The 25,340-nt window shown below is 42.8% G+C and overlaps 1 protein-coding gene across 2 annotated transcripts in view; it reads left to right on the top strand.

The window, feature by feature from the left end:
- LOC124013051 (rab effector Noc2-like) overlaps positions 1-22,770 on the top strand; it is a 93,370-nt gene extending 70,600 nt beyond the window's left edge. For both annotated transcript variants that reach the window (XM_046327189.1, XM_046327181.1), the window contains one exon: positions 22,279-22,770. In XM_046327189.1, the coding sequence (XP_046183145.1) occupies positions 22,279-22,397 (119 nt within the window). In that variant the 3' untranslated portion in view covers positions 22,398-22,770. The remainder of the gene's footprint in view (positions 1-22,278) is intronic.
- Positions 22,771-25,340: the final 2,570 nt, after the last annotated feature.

Below are 25,340 nucleotides of genomic sequence, written 5' to 3'. Positions count from 1 at the left end.
CTAAGATAGGGAATGTTTCCTCGGATTAAATGTCAGGAATTGTGAAAAACGGAGTTTAAATGTATTTGTCTAAGGTGTATGTAAACTTCAGACTTTAACTGTATCTGGCTATGCTGGCAAAATCACTACATATCCCATTGAGCCAAAAAACATCCAGCCAACCATACGCAAATGATGCTGGTAGATATCAAAACTGAATTTGGATCCGTTAAAATTAATTTTAAGTAGAAATGATATCCTTCGCCACTGTTGTCTTACGACACAATAGATAGCTCGAACCAGTCATGAATATTCAACTAAACAGTAACTAATTTTACATTTTCTTTCCAGCGAATTTCTTAGTTACATGATTGTATAACTAGCAATGAGTTTTGAAGTTGAGGGTGCAGTATTCATACATTTTGAAAACTACATTTAACATTTAACATTTAAGTCATTTAGCAGACGCTCTTATCCAGAGCGACTTACAAATTGGTGCATTCACCTTATGACATCCAGTAGAACAGTCACTTTACAATAGTGCATCTAAATCTTAAAGGGGGGGGGGTGTGAGAAGGATTACTTATCCTATCCTAGGTATTCCTTAAAGAGGTGGGGTTTCAGGTGTCTCCGGAAGGTGGAAAACTAGCATAGTTCAGCTAGTTTAGCCAGGGAAAACAAGCTTTGGACAGGATATAGCTCGGCAGACATGCATACTAGGCTAATTCGGTACACAGATTGTAGTTTTTTGCCTCGATATCAGGAGCTGACTGTGCAAAGTTTGATTAAACAATTCGAAGACTGAAACAAATACATCAGATTACAAATATTTAAGGAGAGCGAATCGATATACAATCCCAAATTCAGTTGTAACTGTCAATGATAAAACAAAGTTTAAAACGAAATTTGAGTTTTTACCTTAATCCAGAAAATGTATGGTGAAGTCGCTTCCGGACACAGTAGACTCCTCCTCCTCACCACTCTATTGAGCTGCACATACAGTGGTAGTGATTCACACTCTAGTTATTCATTTAAGTGAGGGAAACTGTACTAGCTATAGCCAAAGGTGTGCGAAGTAAGTAGAGTGGAACACTTTAGCTAAATGTGGCTCTCCTAATGATCTGGATGGATGAAAAGCTAACAGGAGACAGGGGTCCCTTTGGTCCGCAACTCTTTATGTGGGGCTCATCAGCAATGCTGATGCACCGATGGAGGAGATTCTCTCTCCCACACGCAGCCCTATTATCTCCCCAGGAGGCTGCAGTAATTGTATTAGTATGCGAAACAGACCTGTGTCGGTTTATTCAGTGGTCCGACAGCTCTTTTTTTATGGGCAGTAGATCTTACCGATAGTCATTCAGGTTCCTAAGGCGTCTTTATTTAAGCCTGTATGAAATGTTATCTGGGCTTCCAGCAAGGAATTTATTCATCACTAAAGGGTCCACCGTTATAGCTGTTCTTAAAAAAAGAAAGTAAAAGGGATGCTGGAACAAAAGGTGTTTGCAGTTATCACACGGACAGAGTAATTTGATACTTTGCATATTCCCATTTGAAATTGGATTTGATTGATTCGTAAATTACTTTTTAAATGTATTAAATATCCTAATTTCATGAATGATCTTTCAGTTACACCTCAACTGCGCCACAGCGACTGGCTATTCATTGCTAACTATGTCCGGAGGCATCTTTCAGAAAAATTGTCTCAACACAAAAGAAAATGGCCAGTCAAAACCCCAAGTGATGTTCTCCGCTGAGATGAATGGAATGCTTTCCCTCTTCAACCCTGTTGTCAACCTTTATCACCAAGGCCAAACTTAATGTCTGGTTAACCTGCTGTTTCCCCAAAGCTGGACATAAAGATTGTATGTTAGTCATGCACTGCATCTCCGAATGCACACCTCACTACAGCATAGTAAGAAGCTGCGGAGGGCCCATTCTGTGTGGAAAACCTTGTCGTGTGCCATGCAGACAGGCTCTTGGCTTGGACGCTACAATTTTTTTGTTCAATGGGGCCAATGACTTACCTAAGAAGTTGGGTCATTCCACAAATAGAGTACATTTTGCATCCCTTTGATGTTGTAAGTAGAAATTGTGCACCAATATTACATTGTAATAGCCTGTTATATTAAATGTGCCCTTCAATATAGACCACATGAGCACTCAATGTATCCGAATAAAGACATGCTAAAGTGCCAAAAATCAGCATTTCTAATAATCAACGTTCTGATTTTAACTCATTTAATTAACCCCAAAATGTTTACGTTTTCACCATCATTGCAAAGCCCTAGTTATGTTCTTGCTTTGACGGTCATTTCTGAAGATGATTATATATTTAATGTAATTATTGATACATTTAAGTCTCTCCCTCATTTTCAGGTTAAGTGAACATAACTTTTGTTTGATTATGGGAAAACTATTATTTTTAAAATAATCTTTCAAAACAAACATTGAGCATATAAGCAATAGTAAAGTCATAGTGTAAAAGCAGATGAGCTGCTGCTACTCTTTTTGCCAATTTTTTGGTGTTTTGTGATGGAAAACTGAGATCTTCAAGCATAACACGTCAATCCTGTTACCCATAGGCTAGAACATTTTTACATTTTAAAAAGATTTGTGAAGCTTGTATTCAATTGCCCCTCCCTGTTGCACACAACAAGCTTCCATTTCCCCTGTCACAAGGGGATTTATGGTTGATTTAAGGTGAAAACCTCAACCATGTTATGGTCAATCAAATTGAATGGCACTTTATTGGCACTTTTATTAAACCTCTTGAGATGGGAAAGCATGTTTTTGTATGAAGTTGAGCATTTATGACAGAATGTTAAAATTCATTTTTATTATTTTCATTTATTTTTTTAACCAAGTTAGGGTACATACATTTAGGGTATTCTATTTGTGGAACGACCCATATATAATGCTTAATGGTGATGCTCTTACCTCTGTACTGTGTGTCCTCTGCATTCTCAATATTTATCTTCTTATCCAACAAACCAAACCTCTTTGGCACTGGCCAGAGACCACAAAACTCTTGTGTTAGTTTCAACAGCTGTTCAGTGATAGTTGTGAAGTTTACTTTTTAAACATACTGAATCTTTATGGTATTCTGACACTTTATTGAGACCATCTGAAAATCAGAAGGGGATACAGGAATAACAGTGGGAAGGGTGAACACGGATTGAACCTTGTCTTCGGTAGGGGGATTTGTATACAGGACATGTGCCGGGAGTGTTAGCACTCAACCACGGCTTTGCTTAAGTTGCCCTTTTTAAAGGAAGATAAATAATGGCTTATCTGTTTTGATCTATTATCTACTCATGCATAAGGTACCATTGCAGTCTTTACACTCTTATTTGCTCATTCGGTGGTTCCCTCAGATCAGTTCCCTATCCATTTGGATAGTGTTGATGTGATATCAATTCTTCTATGGTTTCTGAGCATGTGCGGTATCACTATGGTGGGGTTATGGGCTACCTGGTTGCCTGGAGACAGACAGCAGGCTCTTCCTTCCTGGAGCCGTGTTCCAGCAGATCCCCTTTAATGAAAATGACTGTGTGACACAAACAGCAGTATTAATTTAATTGTGGACTGTGCCAGTCCTCCCTCAATGGTCGGTAATTGTATTAGCATGGAGGGGTGGTGGATTACTCTTAAAATATAGAAATAAACTACAGTAGGAGATGGTGAGGGGTAGATATGATGCTGTACTGCTCCTGGAATCTAAGGTGCAGTCAAGCACATGACCAGCTCCCTGTACAGAAGCAGTGATGTTATGGATAAACTCTTCAAAGGGATAATTTTAACAAGAATTCAGTTTGATTTGAACCCCTATTCCACAATTATTGTTATATTTTAAGCTTTACTCAGTCTACTGAAATGGCCACCTGTAATTTCCAATGTATTGTTTTATTGATGGCCACCTTCTCGCGACAAGAAGCTTGTTTGTCCTCCACATTTACCATTAAGCACCTGAAATTGATTGTACCATGTAGATCATTTGTGCTTTCCCTATTGTTCCTATGCACTGTGGAGAAAAAAGTAACTGAATTTCATGTGGCTTTCCAACAGCTATTAGTTCTATTGGACGAGAGGATGTGAGGGCTCTGTTGTTCTTAACTGCGTTCTGATGAGTCATTTTGGTAATTATGAACTGAGAGGGGAAGCAGACAGGCTCTCCATGGTGCCAGAGTCGGCCTGGTGGGACTGTGGGGTCGCGTGTGTCTGTGTGCCCGCCGCGCTGCGTTACACTGATTGACAGTGATGACCACCTGCCGGCCTTAGCACAGCGGGCACCCTTCATATGCCCCCTCCACAGTGGTGGGGACACGTCCTCACCACAGAGCCAACCCCAAACTCTGACCCCTACTAGGAAGTAGGAGATGCAGTTGGATAAGCTATGTGGTTCTCCACCTCTAACCCACAGCTCAGAGTCTGGAGGTATGGGTTTAATCATACCACTGTGGCAGAGCTACAGGGCTTCCTTATTGTAGTGATGTTAGTCCGATTTGGTTGCATTCCTGTTTCAATGTGAACTCATGCCTTGATTTAAACAAATTCCTGATAGACAACCTGTGTACAGGAATGGATTGACAATGCTAAAATTGTATTGATCATGATTGAAACACCAAGTTACAGTTTATGTAGAATTGCTTATTCTTGAGGGAAAGCCCTCGATAATGACTTCTTTCCTAGTCTTAGTTATACTTTGATATGAGGTTTGTCTTTTTGTGTTGTAGCACAGGAGCATGGACATTGTGCTACAATCCACAAATATACTTAACTCAAGGCTTCTAGTTTTTTGAAAACTCTTGTTCAATGGCCTGTTTTTCCAGTGTTGTTTTTCTAGTGGTCTGACCATTTTTTGAAGATCCTGCATCTTGGAGAGCACACAGAAAACCGGGGAATCCCTGGCAGAATGGAGCAGGCTTTCAGGGGCCTCTAAATCACAGTGACAACCTTAAAAAAGAATAAAGCGTTACACCGCTATTAAAACATGCCTAATAAACACATTGCAGGAGGCACACACAGACACGCATGCAGACACATCACTTGCATCTCTCCTGTTGCTCTTGGAGCACAAAGTGTTTTTATACTGTTTTCATACTTCTGTTTTCTTCTCCCTACTATTTCCCATAAAATGCTTAAATATTTTTACTGAAAATGTAAAATATTACAGATTTTGCTTGGTTCTAAGCTGATACCTGTGAAACCTAATAAAGTTGTATTGAATGGAATTGGAAAACTGGCCACTTCCAATCAATACTCCTATAGTCCTTACTCGATAAGCTTAATGAAAAGGGACTTTTAAAAATGTGGAATGTTTATGATTGAATTGTAATATTCCATCTGTCTTTCTACTACATACCTACCTACCTACCTACCTACCTACCTACCTACCTACCTACCTACCTACCTACCTACCTACCTACCTACCTTTCTGTCTGTCTGTCTGTCTGTCTGTCTGTCTGTCTGTCTGTCTGTCTGTCTGTCTGTCTGTCTGTCTGTCTGTCTGTCTGTCTGTCTGTCTGTCTGTCTGTCTGTCTGTCTGTCTGTCTGTCTGTCTGTCTGTCTGTCTGTCTGTCTGTCTGTCTGTCTGTCTCTCTCTGTCTGTGTGTGTGTCTCTCTCTCTCTGTCTCTCTCTCTCTCTCTCTCTCTCTGTGTCTCTCTCTCTCTCTCTCTGTGTCTCTCTCTCTCTCTGTGTCTCTCTTTCTCTCTGTCTCTCTCTCTCTCTCTCTCTCTCTCTCTCTGTGTCTCTCTCTCTCTCTCTCTCTCTCTGTCTCTCTCTCTCTCTGTGTCTCTCTCTCTCTCTCTGTGTCTCTCTCTCTCTGTGTACTGTTGAAATTGATATATGCCATAGAAGTGCAGCCTTGTGCATTTTCAATACAGTAACTGTCATCCAAACTGTAGCCTAAGTTTACATCAGGTAATACTGTCAAAGTACACAGTTACATTGACAACATGCCTAAACATTTTGACGACCTTGTTCGTGAACAATGACTCAGTGACTTATCATTCTGATGACACTGACATGATCATTGGCATTAATATTTACTTTTGAGAGATGTACTAAGGATTTTTAGTGACTGACTAGCTTTAGAAACATATCTATTGTATATTGCAGTTTGTACAAATTGTTCTGAGAAATGCACTTATTATTTTGCACATGTTAGGGATGATGTGAAAAATGCACCAAAGTGACTGAGAAAAACTGTAACAAACAAGTACTTCTCAGTGCCCTCGCCTGCTGTCAGGGGCCCGCGTCGTACCCTTGCCCTGTGTCTGCACCTGGGGGCCAGCGCCGATTGGGAGCCCACTCCATAGCCATCACATTACATAGGTAAAGGGGCTCCCCTGCCAATGTGGCCCCTCGGCCCTGGCCCTAGAGGCCCAATCACAGTCAAAATGGTTCTCAGTCCACACAAGGGCTTCTGTAAGTGTTTTGTGTGAGAGCAGTGCAGCTGTGTGTGTACGCTTATGTTGGTCCACAAACGGATGAAGCAGGGGACCTATTGGGAGCAACAATATACTCTAGGTTCACCCCTGGCCTTCACCATAGTCCCTCCCTGTTTGTCAGTTTTTTTTCCAGGTTGGTGCACTTTTTCTTCTTGTTTGTGTTACCCTAGGACATTACCCACATGTGGGTATATGATGGTGCCGCCTTTGTGGCAGACAAGCCTGATTTAGAATCCCCTCAAAGCATTTCAGCTTAGAGATGAAACTGGAAATGAACATCAATTTGTGATGCTTTTACATTTCTTCAGACACCTACACTTATCTTAAAAGAATAGCCCTGTGGCAGTGCTCCTACATTGCAATTACATGGTTCCATGTACACTTATGCTGGAGTGCTCTAGCCTTGATTTATGTATAAGGATTTGGTGTAAATGGCCATAACAAATGCAGGAAGTGTAAATTGATTTATTTCTGTTCCCCACAAAGCAGTTAAACTACAATCAATTGATTGTATAAGCTTGGTCATTGTAGCATGCATTGACGTCACACATATATTCACTTCATCCCCCCCAAATAAATCACATTAATTATTTTGTCTGAGAGGTTATGAGTGATTGAATGGTAAAATCACTGAGTTATGCATGCTATACAGTTGTATATATGCATGCTATATATGCATGCTCTACAATAGCTTCTCACTGAACCGTGCCAAGGAAAGTCTTTTGAGAACTGTATGAACAGCATCTTTTCAAAAGACCCTAGGCATTCCTGGCAATGTTTCTTCAATGAACAAGAAATTGTTATGAGGTGTTTGCACTGAAAGCACCGGAGGGCGTGGGTTGGTAAAGGCACCTAATACACACGTCACAAAAGCCAAGGCTGTATTAAACAAAGGTATGTGACTCTAAACCCACGAATGACGGTGTGGCCTTGTACTCCCGCTCAGACAATGAGGCTTATGGGTCGGTATTGCTCAGCAACGAGCCTTGTCGTCCCCCCACCACCACGCCGTACCACCTCCATATCCCTCGGTCTCACGGAGAGCAGACATTCTGTTCAAACACATTGCTCAATGAGTCTTTACAAACAACGAGGTCGCCCAGAGCTCGGCAAAACTTCTCCTCGCTCTACTCTTCAGCTAACTTTTGGAGAAAGAAAAGCGGCATTGATTACTCTGCTTCAAAACTTACTGTGTGTCTCTTTTGAGGATGTTTCCGGTCTTTTTTTGGAAGTCGCTGAGCCCTTAAGCAGTTCCAGGGGATATTTTAGTCCTTCGAAATGCCTCCCGGATTAGCTAAGCGTGGACTTGTAGTGCGGAATATTCCTCTGTGGCCTAGCCAGACTTGTGAGGACAACCTAGGTCGGTGTCCAACCAGCTCTTTACAGTTGGACTCCTAGCAATCCAGTTGCGTCACACACACTCCCCGTTTATAGGCTTTTTGCCCTACAGGCTATTGGTTATACACTGCTTCTACCCCTAGCATGTACTTCTGTCTGTGAGGATGACTCACTAGCTTAGCGTAGTCAGCCTGCGGCTTTGTATCCTCACAGATATGTGGGCTCTCCATAGGGACAGGGGTAACCAGAGAATGCCATACAAAGCCTTCCCCTCCCAACCTACCACTGCCAGACGTACATATGCACTGACTCACCATAAACCGTTAGGCAAACATGAAATACTCTGGTTGAGCGAGGACATTTACATAAGCTAGCAGCTTACCAGTGCCAGCCACCCAAGTGAAAGGAATCTGTCAATCATGTCTATACGACGACAGAGATTCTGTCTTGTCTTACATGGTTTACATTGGCCTTGTACCAAGTCGATGTGTGTCTGCCTTTGAAAGCCATAATCAAACCCATCATATTGAAGTGTGTATTGTGAACAGATTCAATTCTGTGCACAATAGAAATTGCAGGTTCCTATGCAATCAAATCTGCTATCCTGGAGTTATCAGGGTGAGCCAGAATGAAGTTATTTTCCGGTAAAGTTTGTGTTATTCAATGGATTTACCCTGAAGTTCTCTCATTCTCCGAACATTGTTTCATGTAAAATATAGTTGTGTGACTAACAGAAAAATAACATCTTATGTTTGACCTATTGTACAGCTTTCTGCTTTCACACTTTCTCTAATATAATTTTTGGGGAATGCAAATGTATATTTACTCTGTGCCTGAGCATATTAGATAATCAGTTTGAGTTGGCAGTGGAAAGTGGAAAGTGTTGCAACCTCTTAGTTGTTGGAATCTTTCTGAGCTCATTGGTATTCTCGGAAACACTCTGCCATATTCTTTTCATGAGGTAGTCTAAGAGCCCTCCATTGCACACATTTTATTTTACTTCCAATGTCAAAATCCCAGACTTCTCTTAAAGGAGTGTTTATTTGACCCTTAGTGCTCTGACAGAGTAAGGGTTATCATGCCCCTATACTCGAGAGAGGGCCATAAACTATTTTCATCACTCCACAACAGCTTTCCCAGTGTGATACGGAATCGCTATTATTTTAAATTTTTAGAACACACTCAAGAACCTCCAGAAGCTAACCAGCTAACTAGCTACAAGCTATTTAGTTATTGTTCGTTTTTTAACCTGGATAACACTCGCCAGTCCAGCTTCCCTGCCCCATCCACCGCTGCCCCCTGGACACTGATCAATTGGCTACATAGCTGATGCACGCTGGACTGTCCATTAATCACGGTACTCCATTCTGTTTGTTTGTTTTATCTGTCGGCCCCGTTGCCTAGTCAACGCCATTTTACCTGCTGTTGTTGTGCTAGCTGATTAGCTGTTGTTGTCTCACCTACTGTTTTAGCTAGCTTTCCCAATTCAACACCTGTGATTACTGTATGCCTCGCTGTATGTCTCTCTCAAATGTCAATATGCCTTGTATACTGTTAGGTTAGTTATCATTGTTTTAGTTCACAATGGAGCCCCTAGTTCCACTCCTCATACCCCTGATACCTCCTCTGTCCACCTCCCATACATGCGGTGACCTCACACCATTACAACCAGCTTGTCCAGAGATACCACCTCTCTCATCATCACCCAGCGCCTGGGCTTACCTCCGCTGTACCCGCACCCCACCATACCCCTGTCTGCGCATTATGCCCTGAATATATTCTATCATGCCCAGAAACCTGCTCCTCTTATTCTCTGTCCCCAACGCTCTAGGCGACCAGTTTTGATAGCCTTTAGCCGCACCCTCATACTACTCCTTCTCTGTTCCGCGCACCCTCATTTGTTGACTTCTGGGATCGAAAAAGCCTTGGTTTCATGCATGTCAACATCAGAAGCCTCCTCCCTAAGTTTGTTTTACTCACTGCTTTAGCACACTCTGCTAACCCCGATGTCCTTGCCGTGTCTGAATCCTGGCTCAGGAAGGCCACCAAAAATTCAGAGATTTCCATACCCAACTATAACATCTTCCATCAAGATAGAACTGCCAAAGGGGGGAGGAGTTGCAGTCTACTGCAGAGATAGCCTGCAAAGTAATGTCATACTTTCCAGGTCCATACCCAAACAGTTCGAACTACTAATTTTGAAAATTACTCTCTCCAGAAATAAGTCTCTCACTGTTGCCGCCTGCTACCGACCCCCCTCAGCTCCCAGCTGTGCCCTGGACACCATTTGTGAATTGATTGCCCCCCATCTAGCTTCAGAGTTTGTTCTGTTAGGTGACCTAAACTGGGATATGCCTGGTCATTCTTTAAAAGTAACTTCCTCACCATTTTAGATAAGCATGCTCCGTTCAAAAAAATGCAGAACTAAGAACAGATACAGCCCTTGGTTCACTCCAGACCTGACTGCCCTCGACCAGCACAAAAACATCCGGTGGCGGACTGCAATAGCATCGAATAGTCCCTGCGATATGCAACTGTTCAGGGAAGTCAGGAACCAATACACGCAGTCAGTCAGGAAAGCTAAGGCCAGCTTCTTCAGGCAGAAGTTTGCATCCTGTAGCTTCAACGCCAAAAAGTTCTGGGACACTGTGAAGTCCATGGAGAACAAGAGCACCTCCTCCCAGCTCCCCACCGCACTGAAGCTAGGTAACACGGTCACCACCGATAAATCCATGATTACCGAAAACTTCAACAAGCATTTCTCAACGGCTGGCCATGCCTTCCGCCTGGCTACTCCAACCTCGGCCAACAGCTCCGCCCCCCCCGCAGCTCCTCGCACAAGCCTCTCCAGGTTCTCCTTTACCCAAATCTAGATAGCAGATGTTCTGAAAGAGCTGCAAAACCTGGACCCGTATAAATCAGCTGGGCTTGACAATCTGGACCCTCTATTTCTGAAACTATCTGCCGCCATTGTCGCAACCCCTATTACCAGCCTGTTCAACCTCTCTTCGTATCGTCTGAGATCCCCAAGGATTGGGAAGCTGCCGCAGTCATCCCCCTCTTCAAAGGGGGAGACACCCTGGACCCAAACTGTTACAGACCTATATCCATCCTGCCCTGCCTATCTAAGGTCTTCGAAAGCCAAGTCAACAAACAGGTCACTGACCATCTCAAATCCCACCGTACCTTCTCCGCTGTGCAATCTGGTTTCCGAGCCGGTCACGGGTGCACCTCAGCCACACTCAAGGTACTAAACGATATCATAACTGCCATCGATAAAAGACAGTACTGTGCCATCTTCATCGACCTTGCCAAGGCTTTCGACTCTGTCAATCACCATATTCTTATCGGCAGACTGAGTAGCCTCGGTTTTTCGGATGACTGCCTTGCCTGGTTCACCAATTACTTTGCAGACAGAGTTCAGTGTGTCAAATCGGAGGGCATGCTGTCCGGTCCTCTGGCAGTCTCTATGGGGGTGCCACAGGGTTCAATTCTCGGGCCGACTATTTTCTCTGTATATATCAATGATGGTGCTCTTGCTGCGGGCGATTCCCTGATCCACCTCTACGCAGACGACACCATTCTATATACTTTCGGCCCGTCATTGGACACTGTGCTATCTAACCTCCAAACGAGCTTCAATGCCATACAACACTCCTTCCGTGGCCTCCAACTGCTCTTAAATGCTAGTAAAACCAAATGCATGCTTTTCAACCGATCGCTGCCTGCACCCGCATGCCCGACTAGCATCACCACCCTGGATGGTTCCGACCTTGAATATGTGGACATCTATAAGTACCTAGGTGTCTGGCTAGACTGCAAACTCTCCTTCCAGACTCATATCAAACATCTCCAATCGAAAATCAAATCAAGAGTCGGCTTTCTATTCCGCAACAAAGCCTCCTTCACTCACGCCGCCAAGCTTACCCTAGTAGAACTGACTATCCTACCGATCCTCGACTTCGGCGATGTCATCTACAAAATTGCTTCCGACACTCTACTCAGCAAACTGGGTGCAGTTTATCACAGTGCCATCCGTTTTGTCACTAAAGCACCTTATACCACCCACCACTGCGACTTGTATGCTCTAGTCGGCTGGCCCTCGCTACATATTCGTCGCCAGACCCACTAGCTCCAGGTCATCTACAAGTCCATGCTAGGTAAAGCTCCGCCTTATCTCAGTTCACTGGTCACGATGGCAACACCCATCCGTAGCACGCGCTCCAGCAGGTGTATCTCACTGATCATCCCTAAAGCCAACACCTCATTTGGCCGCCTTTCGTTCCAGTACTCTGCTGCCTGTGACTGGAACGAATTGCAAAAATCGCTGAAGTTGGAGACTTTTATCTCCCTCACCAACTTCAAACATCAGCTATCTGAGCAGCTAACCGATCGCTGCAGCTGTACATAGTCTATTGGTAAATAGCCCACCCATTTTCACCTACCTCATCCCCACACTGTTTTTATTTATTTACTTTTCTGCTCTTTTGCACACCAATATCTCTACCTGTACATGACCATCTGATCATTTATCACTCCAGTGTTAATCTGCAAAATTGTCATTATTTACCTACCTCCTCATGCCTTTTGCACACATTGTATATAGACTCCCCTTTTTTTCTACTGTGTTATTGACTTGTTAATTGTTTATTCCATGTGTAACTCTGTGTTGTCTGTTCACACTGCTATGCTATATCTTGGCCAGGTCGCAGTTGCAAATGAGAACTTGTTCTCAACTAGCCTATCTGGTTAAATAAAGGTGAAATAAAAAAATAAGAGATTAAGGGATTAAAGGATAGCCTACCTGGTTAAATAAAGGTGAAATAAAAAAATAAGAGATTAAGAGATTAAAGGATAAATCTAACCCATGGTTCATGCATGAATTATCTGAAAGATTTTCTGAAAGAAACTTAGCTTGTGCTGAGGCTAGATTCACTGGTTCTACCTCTGACTGGCAGTCCTTCAGACATTTGAGAAATGGATATCTTACTCTGGTTAGAAAAGCAAAGACAACATACAGTTGAAGTTGGAAGTTAATATACACTTAGGTTGGAGTCCATTAAAACTAATTTTTCAACCACTCCACAAATTTCTTGTAAACAAACTATAGTTTTGGCAAGTCGGTTAGGATGTCTACTTTGTGCATGACACAAGTCATTTTTCCAACAATTGTTTACAGACATATTATTTCACTTGTAATTCACTGTATCACAATTCCAGTGAGTCAGAAGTTTACATACAACAAGTTGACTGTGCCTTTTAAACAGCTTGGAAAATTCCAGAAAATTATGTCATGGCTTTAGAAGCTTCTGATAGGCTAATTGACATAATTTGAGTCAATTGCAGGTGTACCTGTGGATGTATTTCAAGGCCTACCTTCAAACTCAGTGTCTCTTTGCTTGACCTCATGGGAAAATCAAAAGAAATCAGCCAAGACCTCAGAAAAGAATGTAGACCTCCACAAGTCTGGGTCATCCTTGGGAGTAATTTCCAAATGCCTGAAGGTACCATGTTCATCTGTAGAAACACCATCGGACCACACAGCCGTCATACCTTGTGAAGATGCTGGAGGAAACAGGTACCAAACTATCTATATCCACAGTCAAATGAGTCTTATATTGACACAACCTGAAAGGCCACTCAGCAAGTAAGAATACTTTTGGAGAAATATCCTTTGGTCTGATGAAACAAAAATAGAACTGTTTGGCCGTAATGACCATTGTTATGTTTGGAGGAAAAAGGGGGAGGCTTGCAAGCCGAAGAACACCACTGTGAAGAAGCACTGTGAAGCACCATCCCAACCGTGAAGCACGGGGTGGCAGCATCATGTTGTGAGGCTGCTTTGTTGCAGGGGGGACTGGTGCATTTCACAAAATAGATAGCAACATGAGAAAGGAAAATTGTGTGGATATATTGAAGCAACATCTCAAGACATCAGTCAGGAAGTTATAGCTTGAATGCAAATGGATCTTCCAAGTAGACAATGACTCCAAGCATACTTCCAAAGTTGTCGCAAAATGGCTTAAGGACAACAAAGTCAAGGTATTGGAGTGACCATCACAAAGTCCTGACCTCAATTCTATTGAAATTTTGTGGGAAAAACTGAAAAAGTGTGTGCGAGCGGAGGAGGCCTACAAACCTGACTCATTTTCACCAGCTGTCAGGAGGAATGAGCCGAAATTCACCCAACTTATTGTGGGAAGCTTGTGGAAGGCTAACCAAAACATTTGACCCAAGTTAAACAATTTAAAGGCAATGCTACCAAATACCAATTGAGTGTATGTAAACTGATGACCCAGTGGGAATGTGATGAAAGAAATAAAATCTGAAATAAATAATGCTTTATGCTATTATATTATTTCACAGTCTTAAAATAAAGTGGTGATCCTAACTGACCTAAGAGGGAATTTTTACTAGGATTAAATGTCAGGAATTGTGAAAAACTTAGTTTAAATGTATTTGGCTAAGGTGTATGTAAACATTCAATTGTACTTCAGCTAAATTCTGGACAATGGTCAAATCTTTGTAACCAAACTCCGCCCCTCATTGCCTCAGCAGGTTATTAAAACAACAACAACATGTATTTCACCTTTATTTAACCAGGTAGGCCAGTTTAGAACAAGTTCTCATTTACAACTGCGACCTGGCCAAGATAAAGCAAAGCAGTGCGACAATAGTATAATAATATATGCCATTTAGCAGACGCTTTTATCCAAAGCGACTTACAGTCATGTGTGCATACATTCTACGTATGGGTGGTCCCGGGAATCGAACCCACTACCCTGGCGTTACAAGCGCCATGCTCTACCAACTGAGCTACAGAAGGAACAAACAAAGTCAATAACACAATAGAGAAATCTATGTACAGTGTGTGCAAATGTATAACTCAAATCAATTTTTATTTGTCACATACACATGGTTAGCAGATGTTAATGCGAGTGTAGCGAAATGCTTGTGCTTCTAGTTCCGACAATGCAGTGATAACCAACAAGTAATCTAACTAACAATTCCAAAACTACTGTCTTATACACAATGTAAGGGGATAAGGAATATGTACATAAGGATATATGAATGAGTGATGGTACAGAGCAGCATACAGTAGATGGTATCGAGTACAGTATATACATATGAGATGAGTATGTAGACAAAGTAAACAAAGTTGCATAGTTAAAGTGGCTAGTGATACATGTATTACATAAGGATGCAGTCGATGATGTAGAGTACAGTATATACATATGCATATGAGATGAATAATGTAGGGTAAGTAACATTATATAAGGTAGCATTGTTTAAAGTGGCTAGTGATATATTTACATCATTTCCCATCAATTCCCATTATTAAAGTGGCTGGAGTTGGGTCAGTGTCAATGACAGTGTGTTGGCAGCAGCCACTCAATGTTAGTGGTGGCTGTTTAACAGTCTGATGGCCTTGAGATAGAAGCTGTTTTTCAGTCTCTCGGTCCCAGCTTTGATGCACCTGTACTGACCTCGCCTTCTGGATGATAGCGGGGTAAACAGGCAGTGGTTCGGGTGGTTGATGTCCTTGATGGTCTTTATGGCCTTCCTGTAACATCGGGTGGTGTAGGTGTCCTGGAGGGCAGGTAGTTTGCCCCCGGTGATGCGTTGTGCAGACCTCACTACCCTCTGGAGAGCCTTACGGTTGAGGGCGGAGCAGTTGCCGTACCAGGCGGTGATACAGCCCGCCAGGATGCTCTCGATTGTGCATCTGTAGAAGTTTGTGAGTGCTTTTGGTGACAAGCCGAATTTCTTCAGCCTCCTGAGGTTGAAGAGGCGCTGCTGCGTCTTCTTCACGACGCTGTCAGTGTGAGTGGACCAATTCAGTTTGTCTGTGATGTGTATGCCGAGAAACTTAAAACTTGCTACCCTCTCCACTACTGTTCCATCGATGTGGATAGGGGGGTGTTCCCTCTGCTGTTTCCTGAAGTCCACAATCATCTCCTTAGTTTTGTTGACGTTGAGTGTGAGGTTATTTTCCTGACACCACACTCCGAGGGCCCTCACCTCCTCCCTGTAGGCCGTCTCGTCGTTGTTGGTAATCAAGCCTACCACTGTTGTGTCGTCCGCAAACTTGATGATTGAGTTGGAGGCGTGCGTGGCCACGCAGTCGTGGGTGAACAGGGAGTACAGGAGAGGGCTCAGAACGCACCCTTGTGGGGCCCCGTGTTGAGGATCAGCGGGGAGGAGATGTTGTTGCCTACCCTCACCACCTGGGGGCGGCCCGTCAGGAAGTCCAGTACCCAGTTGCACAGGGCGGGGTCGAGACCCAGGGTCTCGAGCTTGATGACGAGCTTGGAGGGTACTATGGTGTTGAATGCCGAGCTGTAGTCAATGAACAGCATTCTCACATAGGTATTCCTCTTGTCCAGGTGGGTTAGGGCAGTGTGCAGTGTGGTTGAGATTGCATCGTCTGTGGACCTATTTGGGCGGTAAGCAAATTGGAGTGGGTCTAGGGTGTCAGGTAGGGTGGAGGTGATATGGTCCTTGACTAGTCTCTCAAAGCACTTCATGATGACGGAAGTGAGTGCTACGGGGCGGTAGTCGTTTAGCTCAGTTACCTTAGCTTTCTTGGGAACAGGAACAATGGTGGCCCTCTTGAAGCATGTGGGAACAGCAGACTGGTATAGGGATTGATTGAATATGTCCGTAAACACACCGGCCAGCTGGTCTGCGCATGCTCTGAGGGCGCGGCTGGGGATGCCGTCTGGGCCTGCAGCCTTGCAAGGGTTAACACGTTTAAATGTCTTACTCACCTTGGCTGCAGTGAAGGAGAGACTGCATGTTTCCGTTGCAGGCCGTGTCAGTGGCACTGTATTGTCCTCAAAGCGGGCAAAACAGTTATTTAGTCTGCCTGGGAGCAAGACATCCTGGTCCGTGACTGGGCTGGATTTCATCTTGTAGTCCGTGATTGACTGTAGACCCTGCCACATGCCTCTTGTGTCTGAGCCATTGAATTGAGATTCCACTTTGTCTCTGTACTGACGCTTAGCTTGTTTGATAGCCTTACGGAGGGAATAGCTGCACTGTTTGTATTCAGTCATGTTGCCAGACACCTTGCCCTGATTAAAAGCAGTGGTTCGCGCTTTCAGTTTCACGCGAATGCTGCCATCAATCCACGGTTTCTGGTTTGGGAATGTTTTTATCGTTGCTATGGGAACGACATCTTCGACGCACGTTCTAATGAACTCGCACACCGAATCAGCGTATTCGTCAATATTGTTATCTGACGCAATACGAAACATGTCCCAGTCCACGTGATGGAAGCAGTCTTGGAGTGTAGAGTCAGCTTGGTCTGACCAGGGTTGGACAGACCTCAGCATGGGAGCCTCTTGTTTTAGCTTCTGCCTGTAGGCAGGGATCAGCAAAATGGAGTCGTGGTCAGCTTTTCCGAAAGGGGGTCGGGGCAGGGCCTTATATGCGTCGCGGAAGTTAGAGTAACAATGATCCAAGGTTTTACCACCCCTGGTTGCGCAATCGATATGCTGATAAAATATAAGATTAGGGAGGTAAGGCAATAAATAGGCCATAGAAGCTAAATAATTACAATTTAGCATTAACACTGGAGTGATATATATTCAGATGATGATGTGCAAGTAGAGATACTGGGGTGCAAAATAGCAAGAAGATAAATAACACCATGCTGATGAGGTAGTTGGGTATGCTACTTACAGATTGGCTGTGTACAGGTACAGTGGAACGAATTGCAAAAATAACTGAAGCTGGAGACGTATATCTCCCTCTCTAACTTTAAGCTGCTCTAACAGCTGATGCTTAAAGTTAGAAAGGGAGATATAAGTCTCCAGCTTCAGTTATTTTTGCAATTCGTTCCAGTCAATGGCCTCAGAGAACAGCCTCTGTTCCTATAAGACAAAAATTTAATTTGTGGTGCTTTTAATAATTGATTTGCCTCAGCTGGCCTCCTATTTGAAAGAATAGTTTCACACAATAACTCAAGTTCCACTAGAGGGAGTCTTTTATTCACCTCTAAACAAATGGAAGAGAATAATGCAATTCCAGGCACTCAAAAAAAAATGTGAACCATTTTATGTCAACCTAGGTAAATCAGCCTTTAGTTCTAACACCTCCCTTGTTTGGAATAATTTACAATCCTAATTACATCTTGAGTCCCTGCTTCCAATAGGGCAGTTCAGAACACTGATGAGAATAGAATTCACTGACGTTTGCGAGTGTTTTGGTTGATTGTAATAATTTATTTGTTTTTTAAATGTAGTGTTTGTGTTTTTAAATACCCACATAACATCAAAGATCCACCGCCATATTTTACAGTAGGTATGGGGTCATTTTCTGCATATGCATCTTTCTTTCGATGCAAAACCTAACTGGTGTGCATGGCCAAAGAGCTCTATTTTCATGTCATTTGACCATAGCAATGGTTCCAATCCAATTATAATGCAGTTCAGCATACTCCAGACATTTACATTTGTTGGATGACATGAAACTAGAGCTCTTTGGCCACGCACACCAGTGGTGGGTTTTGCATCGAAAGAAAGCTGCATATGTAGAAAAGAACCCCACACCAGGAGGTGTCCGAGGAAGACCCTAAAAATGGTTTAAAAAAACTCGAGCCACTGAAGTCATAGACTGGTCTCTCTGCTACCGCACAGCAATCGGTACAGGAGCTCCATGCCTGGGAGCTCCTGAACAGCTTCTACTGCCAAGCCATAAGACTGCTGAACAGTTAATTAAATGGCTTCCCTGACGATTTACATTGACCCCCTTTTTATTTGCACTGACTTTCTTGCACTGGCTCTATGCACACTTACTGGACTCTACTCACACATAGTACACTGACACTCCTGCACATTGATTCGGTACCGACACTCCTTGTATATAGCCTTGATGTTAATTTTTCCATTTATGATTTTTTTGCTGATTTTTCTTAACTCTGCATTGTAGGGAAAGAGCTCGTAAGTAAGCATTTCCCGATAAAGTCTACACTTGTTGTATTCGGCGCATGTGACAAATACAATTTGATTTGACTGTAAAATGTGGTGGATCTTTTGATAAGTCAACCCAATTGAACACTTATGGGAGATTCTAGAGCGGCACCTAAGGCCGCGTTTTCCATCAACAAAACACCAAATTATTGAATTTATTGTGGCAGAATGGTGTCATATCCCTCCAATAGAGTTCCAGACACTTGTAGAATCTATGCCAAGGCGCATTACATTTACATTTACATTTAAGTCATTTAGCAGACGCTCTTATCCAGAGCGACTTACAAATTGGTGCATTCACCTTATGACATCCAGTGGAACAGTCACTTTACAATAGTGCATCTAAATCTTAAAGGGGGGGGAGGGAGAGGGAATACTTATCCTATCCTAGGTATTCCTTAAAGAGGTGGGGTTTCAGGTGTCTCCGGAAGGTGGCGATTGACTCCGCTGTCCTGGCGTCGTGAGGGAGTTTGTTCCACCATTGGGGGGCCAGAGCAGCGAACAGCTTTGACTGGGCTGAGCGGGAGCTGTACTTCCTCAGTGGTAGGGAGGCGAGCAGGCCAGAGGTGGATGAACGCAGTGCCCTTGTTTGGGTGTAGGGCCTGATCAGAGCCTGGAGGTACTGAGGTGCCGTTCCCCTCACAGCTCCGTAGGCAAGCACCATGGTCTTGTAGCATTGAAGCTGTTCTGCCTCATGGTCGCCCAAAACCCTATTAAGGCACTTTATGTTGGTGTTTCCTTTATTTTGTCAGTTAGCTGTATACACGCACACAAGGCCTATATCTAGTGACTGTAGCTCCCTTCAGTAACCACGAGCACAACCGTTCCTTGATTTTAACTGGCGGCTTTATTCTGTAGTTTTAGTCAGAATTATCACCTTCCGTGAGAACTATAAAGTAAATGAAAAATACAGTTAAGCACACTCTTACAACCTCATCTTACAAGTTACTTATTAGCTTGGTATAACTCTGAAGTGCTTACATACATAACAGTTTAACCGGCGTTATAACGGGTTCAGATTAAACACATGAATAAAGGAACAAATACCTCATTGGCTGCTTATTACAGAAGGGAGGAAATCAAACTTCACACTTATTAATCCTGGCATGAATTCACACTTCATCCTAACATACACTCTTCAACCTTTATGAACTACAACCGATGACATGAAAACTTAGCTAACGCAGCGCAGGATTGCCTTCCCTCCAAAAGTGTGTTGCTACAATAAGGATCCCCGTTACAACAGTATTAGCTACGTAGTTCCGCTTGTATTATCATTTCCCCCGCACAGCGGACACATAAACAATTCAAACAAAAGACAACGACATAACCTGTAAGTCTAACTGTCAGTTACAGTGACCCTTGGTTTTAAATGTATAAGTGATTTTGAACATGTACAATAAACCGCTGCCTGCTTCATTGGGAAAATAATAGTAGAATCAACTTGAACTATGGTAAAAATTATCACTTTGTTTTCACTTCATAGTTATCTTTCCACTGTTTGTCCAGTGAGAGCGTCTGCTAAATGACTTAAATGTAAATGTAAATGAATCGGTTTGGCTGGTTATGGTTGTAACTCCATGCAGGAACCAATTTTTTTACCAAAAAAGCACAAGCAAATTTGTTTGATTAACATTTTTGCCAAGGGAATATACCCCGTTTATGATTTGAAACCCCCCAGCAGATGTCTGATGGCCTATTTTCTGCTGCCCAGTCCCAGCTTTGATGTCCAGCAGTGGCTGACCGTGGCTAGATAAGACCCATTCTGATGGAAGGGGCTGATAAATGTTGTCCTTTTGGTCCGGCATCGTGTTTCCTCCATAAAGGTGTCTCTGCCTCAAGGTGGGAAAAGCTGGCTTCCGTCTCCATGGCAACGGACTAGCGGCACCGGCAGACAGCTCAGACTGCAGGAATCTGCATTTATTTTTCTGCTACATTTTACTCAATTTCACAGGTGCTATCCTCAACGCCACTGATTTTAGGAGGACGTTCCATCAAATCAAATCAAATGTATTTATATAGCCCTTCTTACATCAGCTGATATCTCAAAGTGCTGTACAGAAACCCAGCCTAAAACCTCAAACAGCAAGCAATGCAGGTATAGAAGCACGGTGGCTAGGAAAAACTCCCTAGAACGGCCAAAACCTAGGAAGAAACCTAGAGCGGAACCAGGCTGTGAGGGGTGGACAGTCCTCTTCTGGCTGTGCCGGGTGGAGATTATAACAGAACATGGCCAAGATGTTCAAATGTTCATAAATGATGGTCAAATAATAAATAATAACATGGTCAAATAATAATAATCACAGTAGTTTTCGAGGGTGCAGCAAGTCAGCACCTCAGGAGTAAATGTCAGTTGGCTTTTTCATAGCCAATCTTTAAGAGTATCTCTAACGCACCTGCTGGTGGACTGGGGACAGCAAGGAGTCATCCTGTCAGGTAGTCCTGAGGCATGGTCCTAGGGCTCAGGTCCTCCGAGAGAGAGAAAGAAAGAGAGAAAGAGAGAATTAGAGAGAGTATACTTAAATTCACACAGGACACCGGGTAACACAGGAGAAGTACTCCAGATATAACAAACTGACCCTAGCCCCCCAACACATAAACTACTGCAGCATAAACACTGGAGGCTGAGACTCCATCATTTGTCGGATGTTTGTTTTAATTTTCTTCTGACTCTACCGTGGTGTTGTATTGGTACCTCTTTATTAGTTTTATATCACCTCTTAATCTTGCAATGTACATACCATCACAGAGTTAGCCAACAAAAATGTGAAGAATGGCACAAATGCATCCCTTGACATTTTCACATTCAAATAACACTTGATTTAATATCACTTGATCTGTAGAGCTCAAGAAATTACATTTCATTAGTGCAACACTCTAATCAAGGGGGTTATTATATTCACTGAAATTACTGTAAATGTAAGTCTCAGTGAACTTTGCAGGACAATACTGTATTCTGGATTTTATTGCTCATTGATTGGGCTTTTTATTCTTTCCTAACATGCACCTGTGGAAAACAGGGACTCAGGTATGCAGAAGAGTGGCCACCTTTCACATTGGACAAAGGAAAGCATTTTCACTCTGAAAGGAGCCTTGGTAGTGCACTAAGAGTCATCAGTTAAACTGCAATAACTACTCAGGCTCAACCCCAATTTGACTTTTGATGAGGAAGTCAAACTCATATATGACTAAGGATTTTCCATCCACCCTCATTGTATTCTTGATTTTCAAGGGCTTGCCGTAGATGACACTGCTTGCCCCAGACAACAAGACCCCAGACAAGTATTTACAACCACCATGGTGGTGTGCACTCCGGCTAGCTTCTCGCGACTCAGTGACAAAGACAAATGCTAAACCAATTTTTTAAACTACAGTTAGAACCTCATCAGTTCCTAATTACAATCAATCCTTTATTTTTCAAATTCAATTTTTTTGTACTTTGTTAATTTATATTCTCCTCCTTCGGAGGAGCTAACCAGGTTTCAATCAGAAAACTTATTGGTACGTGTTGCTTGTTCCTTGGTTGCTTTTCCAGAGTGTAGAGTGGTGTTGTGCCATATTGTGCTTCTCCCATTATGGGCTCCCTGGCTGCAAGGTGTGGTGAGATTTGAAGTAAAGGATGGCCAGAGAAAAGGGAGGTATTCATCACATTGACACAATTCACTTAATTGCTTGTATTTTGTGGAATTAGACTAATTAACCTGTGAATGTTGTTTAATCTTCCAGGTGGAGGTGCCAATGGACCACGTTTAGGTTGAGTGGCCGTGTGTGTGACAGTGTGTGTGGCATAGTCGGTCGGAGGGACACGTTCTCATTCAAGCATGAGGCCAACGACGTCTCAATCAAACTAGCATTTTTGGACAGTCTAGCAGGTTTTTCTCGGGGATGTCAACAGTTAGCATGTTAGCCAGTGGTGCTTCATATAAATTTGACTGGTTTATACTTATGGACTTATTTGCACCCTGTACACATATGGGAGGTGATGCAGTGTGAATATTTATGGACATTGTGCGCAAACCGACAAATATGTGCCTGTGAGGGAAGTTGTGTTGAGGGATGATGCATTCAGATTGACTTTGACTGCATGACCTGCATAGCAAAGCAATTTAGTTGCTACTTATAAAACATGTATACTGGCTTTTCACAAGTTTTAGCAAACAAAGTTTCTGATTCTTATTGTATTGACTCAACTAACCCTCTTTGAAAAATCACCACTCTGCTAGAACAAAGTTAAACAGTAAGGGCAGCTAACACCCTGCTCTGCCAATTTCTGCGTAAACAAGTTAGCCTTATCTCACCCATTCTCAGGAAAAGTGGGGGTGGGAGGCAAAAAAAACAACAGTGGCCAAATTGCGTGCCATGTCTGCTGATACCTGATTAATGGGCTCCTAACGATCACCCTGAGGAGGGCCTCACCACCCAACAACTCTGTGCAAAAGAGTCCATGAAGGTATCCGAATGATGAACCTGACCTTTTCAAACACACCCTGGTTTAAATGGCCCACACTGAGACCTGCTCGGAACTTAGGCACACACACACACACACACACACACACACACACACACACACACACACACACACACACACACACACACACACACACACACACACACACACACACACACACACACACACACACACACACACACACACACACACACACACACACACACACACACACACACACACACACACACACACCTCTTCCACTAACATACATACACAAATCCCTGTCACATACAGTACACACACCCCATCCGGGGCCCTTATCACTGGGTTGTGTGGGTGACTCACCCATTTCCTGCCGAGCAGAGCCCTCTTTGGAGAAGGTAATTAAAGGAGTTCTCACTTGGGCAGTGAAAGTAATCATGGCCTCACAGTTCCTCCTCTCTGGATTTTCCTGGCATACTTTTGGTCATTAATTATGTCATCCCACTCCCTGACAAATGATCGCTTACTTTCAAAGTTTGTCTTTAGAGAGGCGCCATATGCTACTGTGTGGCCCCAGGTCCTCCGAGTGGCTTTTTATTTAGCTCATAATGAGTCCATTAGCAATCAAATTTGTCCAAAGAGTGTCACATTGGCATTAAAGGTGTCATGATTGTTCTCCTGAATCACTGCCCATGTTTTCGCTTTCAGCTGCACTTTTAGATTAAAGAAGGATTAGCAAAACTATTGAGTCGCATTAGATATGGTGGCACATGTCTAAACAACATTGGTATTATAGCCAAATACTTGATGTTACTTTAGACAATGGACATTAAAACCATAGTACAGCCTCTTTGGGGCTAATCGTTCAAACTTAACAGAGAATGTTTCATTGAATAATAGACCTAGGAAAGTCATTATCATAGTGTGGCTGAGATACCGGTAGCAATGGGGTATTCAACATAGGAGACCGCGTAGGTACTGCAGGGGGTCTGCCAAATATATATACGGTACCAGTCTTGGGCACACCTACTCATTTAAGGGTTTTTCTTTATTTGTACTATTTTCTACATTGTAGAATAATAGTGAAGATATCAAAACTATGAAATAATACATATGGAATCATGTAGTAACCAAAAAAGTGTTAATCAAATCAAAATATATTTGTGTCACGAGCCTGAGACACTCTGCTAGACCCATGACTCATTCAGCTCCCATTCCCCCCTCCTTTATAGCAGAAGCCTGAAACAAGTTTCTAAAGACAGTTGACATCTAGTGGAAGCCGTAGGAAGTGCAACTTGACTCAATAGACACTGTGTATTCGGTAGGCAAAGCTTTGAAAAACTACAAACTTCAGTTTTCGCCTGTAATATGAGTTTTGTTATACTCACAGACATCTTTCAAACAGTTTTAGAAACTTCAGAGTGTTTTCTATCCAATACTAATAATAATATGCATATATTAGCGTAGAGTAGGAGGCAGAGTAGGAGGCAGTTCACTCTGGGCACGCTATTCATCCAAAAGTGAAAATGCTGCATACCAATCCCCAAAAGGTTTGAATGTTTCACCTGCACCTGCTTCCGACTCACCATTACAAGACCCCTTGACTTTTTCCACATTTTGTTATGTTACAGCCTTATTCTAAAATGTATTAAATAAATAAAAATGATCATCAATCTACACACAATACTCCATAATGAGAAAGCAACAACAGGTTTTAATTTTTTTCACAGATGTATTCAGACCCTTTGCTATGAGACTCTAAATTCAGCACAGGTGCATCCTGTTTTCATTGATCATCCTTGAGATGTATGTACAACTTGATTGGAATCCACCGGGGGTAAATTCAATTGATTGGACATGATTTGGAAATGCACAGACCTGTCTATATATATATATATTTATGTTTTTACCTTTCTTTAACTAGGCAAGTCAGTTTAATCAAATTCTTATTTTCAATGACAGCCTAGGAGCAGTGGGTTAACTGCATTGTTCAGGGGCAGAACGACAGATATTTTATCTTGTCAGCTCGGGATTTGATCTTGAAACCTTCCGGTTACTAGTCCAACACTCTAACCACTAGGCTACTTGCTGCCCCACTATATAAGGTCCCACAATTGGCAGTGCATGTCAGAGACTGTGAAGAGGGAAGATGCTGGAAGATGGCG

This window comes from Oncorhynchus gorbuscha, linkage group LG02 (assembly GCF_021184085.1).
Source record: "Oncorhynchus gorbuscha isolate QuinsamMale2020 ecotype Even-year linkage group LG02, OgorEven_v1.0, whole genome shotgun sequence".
In the NCBI taxonomy this organism is placed as follows: Eukaryota; Metazoa; Chordata; class Actinopteri; order Salmoniformes; family Salmonidae; genus Oncorhynchus; species Oncorhynchus gorbuscha.
Note: the sequence above shows the minus strand (reverse complement) of the source record. Positions and strands in the feature narration are given on the sequence as shown.